General features: G+C 40.5%; 1 protein-coding gene across 1 annotated transcript; it reads right to left on the bottom strand.

Moving 5' to 3' along the window:
• Window positions 1-1,842: 1,842 nt before the first annotated feature.
• Window positions 1,843-3,287, bottom strand: LOC135795802 (putative mediator of RNA polymerase II transcription subunit 26). Its single transcript, XM_065307589.1, has one exon. It carries the CDS (start codon window positions 3,165-3,167, stop codon window positions 1,899-1,901), a length of 1,269 nt encoding a protein of 422 aa, XP_065163661.1. The 5' UTR covers window positions 3,168-3,287; the 3' UTR covers window positions 1,843-1,898.
• Window positions 3,288-5,478: the final 2,191 nt, after the last annotated feature.

Genomic DNA, 5,478 nt, shown 5'->3' with positions numbered 1-5,478 from the left:
TATGACTTGATTGAATCTGAGATGGCACTAAAGTACATTATTATTGTCTCATTGTCTCATTTCTTTAAAATAAAATTGCGTATCTAATTACTAGAATCGACACTAGCTCGACTAGCTTTGGAGCAAATAAGTAAATATTATTTACATTTTCACTAAAATTACAGGGACGATGTCGCGGGCAAAAGCGAGTTTAAAATAAAAATAGAATAATAAAACGTAATAAAATTTAATATCTAGGTACTATATTTTCAAAACCCATAACGACGTCTCGATAAATATTAGCGGTCACATTTTACGCGCGATAAATGTGATAAATGGCGCGTACATAAATTTCAAATCTCCACTTCCGCTGGTCATCCACGTCCGAATTTCAAATAAACTTAAGAATTAGGATATTTGCACAAATGAATAACAATGACATTTGTTCCACTTTTCACTACAATTCCACTGTACAATTTATTTCATTCAATTATTGATTTCCATTCTTCTTCAACCCTATTCCAAATAGTGATGACTCTATATCCAACATACAACATACAACATTATAAAGACATAAGAGTGCGCATTCGAATGTGAATCAAATGAGGCGCAATTAATGTGATAACAAGGAGGAAGTCGTGTTCTTAAAAACCGTGAACACGTGAGCGTTTGCTAAAGTCGCTGGGAACAAACAACGAAACAACAAAAGTTTAATAGTATAGGAGATATATGCAACCGAAACGAATTCCGTCGATTCGCCTAGTTTGCCAAACCACCCTACGATATATTCACAACCTTGGGTATATCCAATGTGTCCACTATTGTGATTCTTCGTAGGCGCGACGAATTCGATTTCCAACGGCTCGTGAGCGGCCGCGTGCCGGCACCGTGACACCGGATTACATGGGAGAATAGTCGAATATGTCCGCACACGCCGCGGATGATGTGCGTTCCGGGCTTCCGTCATCTCGCCGCACCAACAACATATTTGATACCAACGTTGTCGTTCAACGCAGCGTGCCGAATTCTTTCATTAATGTGTGAGATCGCTGATGTCTAACTTCGGTTGCTAATCGAGTAATCACTAATCGAATTTGAAATGGAATCAGAGCACATCAGACCCAGACCCTAAATAACACTTGATTTCATTTCCGACATGGGAAGCTTTTATTTTTTCTCTGCGTTCGCTTTTGTTTCGTTCGTAAATTTGTAATTTTTCGCGATTTTTTTCGGTCTTGTATTCGCGAATTTCCGCATGTTGTCATTGTCTATCCGGCGCGTCCTTATCGCGGCGTTCGCGGCCCATTAATTTCAAATCACGTTAAAATGGTGGCCGCCTCCGAGCCTTCGCTGCCGCCGCCGCCGCTGCTACCAACACCGCCTCGTTTCACCGCGTTTCAGCACCTATTGTCTCGTCGGAGAGGGTTAAATAATTGAATCAAACTCGCGACGACACATACAGGGTGTTGCAATAATTTTAATTCAACAAAAATAAATATTATTCAAATTAAAACCTGATAATACTAAATTTTAAATTTTTTGAAAAAAAATTTATGAATTTTTTTTTTCTATTTTAAACACCCTGTAGATTTTTTTAAGAGACTTGTCTACTAGTAGTTAATTCAGTTCCTTATTTCAATTTCCGCTCATTAATCTAAAAACCTGAAAGCAGTAAAAAATGTATTTTTTGCTTGGTTAGAGTGACGATTTATTTAATTATTGCTTCATCTCGAGACGCATAAAAGTAATATTGCACATAATAGAATATTCTAAAATTATTTACAAACCAATGTACAATTTGTTGCCGTAGCATTTGCATATTATCATTATCAACACTTAGTACATTAAAAAATGCTTCAACATTCAAATGGGCGATAAATTTTCGGTAAATTTTAAAAGTCAATACAATCCATTCAATCTTATTTGTTAAAAGCTGTGAATTTTTTAGTCTTATTGCCAGGCATCTCCGAATCATTGGCCTTGTCCTGATGAGCTGTCATATGTCGCGTGAGATGATGTCTTTCTCGAAAGCTCTCCGCACAAACCGGACATTTCAGTTTGTCTTCCCTCTTCCGCTTGCAGTAGTCTGTCTGTTCGTTCTTGTGATGCGAACGCATGTGATAGACTAGGTCGGAGGTCATCCTGAAGGAGATGTTGCACTTGGCGCAGACATTCTGTGCGGGTAGTGAAAGTGCGGCCAGTGATGGGGGAAGTAGTGAGGTGAGCAATGCGGCGGCTGGGTTTCCGGGATGATTCGCATGGTTTTGATGGTTCTGATGATGTGCGTGTTGTTGATTATGTTGCGGATGATGTTGGGCTTGTATTTGGGCTTGTGCTTGTGCCTGCGCTTGTGCTTGGGCCTGGGCTTGAGCTTGGGCTTGAACCTGGGCCATTTTTAACATCTCCTGTGGTTGGAACTGGTAATTATACCCGGGTAAACCAGCAGGGTATTGCAGACCTGTTCGTAGTTTGGTGAAGTTAGGTTGGAGTAATTCTGGATTGGGTGCTTTTAAAATAAACGGACTTGTTTCCTGTTGGAAGGATTCAGGTATTTGGACGAATTGCCCCTGATATCCTCCATGGTTCTTAAACATTACATTCGGGGACATTAGACCACTTTGAAAGTATCCTCTTGATGGTATTGGTGGGGAAGGAGATAAAGAATTTTGATAACTAGGATCAGGACTCATTGAAAGATTAGGGGAAAGTCTGCCTTCTTTGATGGTTACCTTGGTGAATGCGCTCTTCTGACGGTCTTCCTGCAGCTTAGGTTTACCTATCTGTGGATCTCCAAAGATCTGTTGTTTCTGTGTTGTGTAAAACTTCTGTGTTTGAAGTTTTAGGAAGTCGATTTTTGGTGCGTCCACTTCAATTTCTTCATCTTCATCATCAGAAGCTACGTGATTAGGGCTTGGGGATCCAGATGATTGTAGATTTGATGGTTGTGGTGAGTGATTAGCGTTGTGATTGAGGTCTTTAAGATGTTCATAAGTTGTATTCACCAATTGTGGAGATAGTTTCGGAACCTTCAATTCCTTTAACTCACGTTGTTTAATTTTTTCATCTGGCAGCATCAAAAACGCCACATCAAATGATCTTTTCGTCTTGACTGGAAGTTGAAGTTCCGTGCGTGATTCGAAGACATCCGATTTAATCTCAGCTTTCCGGTTGTTTATGTCCATTGTCATGATGCACTTGTCAAACTTTTCACCGCACTTGAATTTTAAGCTCGTTTCGTGATCGTGTTGCGGAGAGCGTGTCTAGTGTCACAGTGTTCACTCGGCGATGGTCGGAAGCATAATGCATGAAAACATAGAAGCGACGGACTAAATATTGTCGCGATTTGCGGGCGCGTTCGACGCGTTCGGCCACCCCCGTTCGCGTAGCGGGCTGGGAAAACTTACGCTCGTGGGGTGCGCGCCCCTGCGCGGCCAATCCGCGCGCGGTTCGGAGGCGTGCCCGAACGGGAAATACGGTCGGCCAATACGGTTTTCAATGTTGCCGATGTACCTGCGCTTTTCCCCGGGAAAACCATATTTACGAATACATACGAAGCGTCCCTCCGCCGCCGCCGCCGCCACCGACGCGTTCAACCCTTTCTTTCGATATGCTAGATGCTCCGAGCGCGACGAGCACATAACAGCACCAGTGTTATTTAGCTCGGTATTAATTATGGAAAAATGTGGAAAAGAAAATCATCCTTGCGGAGATTGATGAATGGGTGCGGAATTTTCGATAATCATCGCGTTTTTAAAGAATCAGGGTGTTTTCGAACTTATGTTGGGGCATTCATCATTAATCATTCATATCACTAGCAGTGAGAAAAATGAAGGAAGAAGTCAAGTCTAAACTGAATGTGTCTTAATTTAGTTTTAATCGTTGCACTTGGGGTGCATTCCATTTTTACTCTCTCGGATTTCTTATTTGGTATTTTGTATAGATAAAAATCAATCGTGCATGCAAATTTTTTAAGTGCTCTTTTCACCACTTACACCACTCAATGAATCAAGTCATCCTGCGTTCATTAATCATAGAAAACTTAAAAATTATCAATAATCAAAAATAAAATAAGATTTTTTGATTGAAAAGTTTTGATAATTTGATTTTCCTAAAGAGATTCGAATAGTTTTGTATTTTAGGGGTGCTCTGGATAAAATAGGGGGCACCTGCTTTAGTGCTTTCGGTGCTTTGAAGCTTTGTGGTCTGCTTGCACATATGGTGGAAAGCTGTTTAATTGTGGTGCTCAGCATGCGCCCCGCATGTGCATTCAATGATCCTAGTCAGTCCATAGGGCTGATTTGGACGTATTGTTGAGTGTTTGTCGTTTCTATTTCGTGCACCACTAGCACTTTTTGAATATCCTATTAACGATTTGTTAATTTCGGATTATACCTTCTGCAAATATTAATATTTAATTTAGTATAACTTCTAAAACATTAATATTTTTTATTTTCATAGTTTTTGATAATGTTTAGACTTAGAACCTTGTTCATTTAGTTTATTACCACCATTGACCCTGGTGGGTTGTGCTTGCCTTTGTTTTGTTCCTGTTCTTGTTGGGTTTTTGCTGGTGTTCTGATGTTTCTTGTCTCGTGTTGCGCCGTCTGCTTGCCGGCGAAGGACAATTGAATCGTACGCAAGGTGAACACCGTTGAGGAGGGTACCCAGTTCTTGTGCGCTTGCACCCTTACGCCCCTAGTACCCTACACACACATACTTGCGCGCTCACACTATCAGAGTAATAGGTATATACGGGGGATGTGAATTGTATAGTGGTATAAATAGGTTTCGACAGGTCTCTTGGGCTTGTGCATAATACCACTCGTCCATATGTTGCGCACAATGCGCGCAAGACCTACCATTTCATAGGAACATATTTTAGGATGGTAATTATCGATTAGTGAAACTAGTACGTTCAAAAATATTTAAAAAATTGTAATTCATATTTTAAAGGAATGATCAACTTTAGATGTTAATTTTGAGGTTATAATTCTGTTTTATATCATGGTGGGTACCATCAAAGATTTTTTTTTAATTTGCTCTGCAGTATTTGTTTCAATTCATTCCAACATCAAAAAATATTTTCTGAAATTCTTTCCAAAACTTGTTATTTTTCTGGTTGATGTTAACTGTAGCAATACTCCTCTCGGTCAATTTAATCCTCAAAGGCTTCAAAGGTACCATGTGTCAAAGCTATCGCAATATGTCAGCGGTTGTTTTTTGTGTGCGTCGCCCGACAAGTACACTAAACGCGTCGATGCCGCGTCGACTCGGACTGCTCTAATCCCAATGAATAGTTTTGAATGCGAATCGTATAACCTGCACATATGTTCACTTGCACCCCTGCCGAAGGTAATTCCGACGAATGGTAACCTCCCTAAACCCCCTAAACACTCGGTGCGCAACCCAACAACCCAGCGCGACGCAACCCCCTCGACGATTCTTCATTAGTTTGAAACCCATTTTGCAAGTAGAATCAAATGTGCTAATAATTTATAC

The sequence above is a fragment of the Atheta coriaria genome, unplaced genomic scaffold (genome assembly GCF_025399875.1).
Source record: "Atheta coriaria isolate IRGN ID8LTWV9N9 unplaced genomic scaffold, Caltech_Dcor_3.1 hic_scaffold_7_pilon, whole genome shotgun sequence".
NCBI classification, from domain to species: Eukaryota; Metazoa; Arthropoda; class Insecta; order Coleoptera; family Staphylinidae; genus Dalotia; species Dalotia coriaria.
The sequence above is the reverse complement of the archived record's forward strand: the minus strand, read 5'-3'. Positions and strand labels throughout refer to the sequence as shown.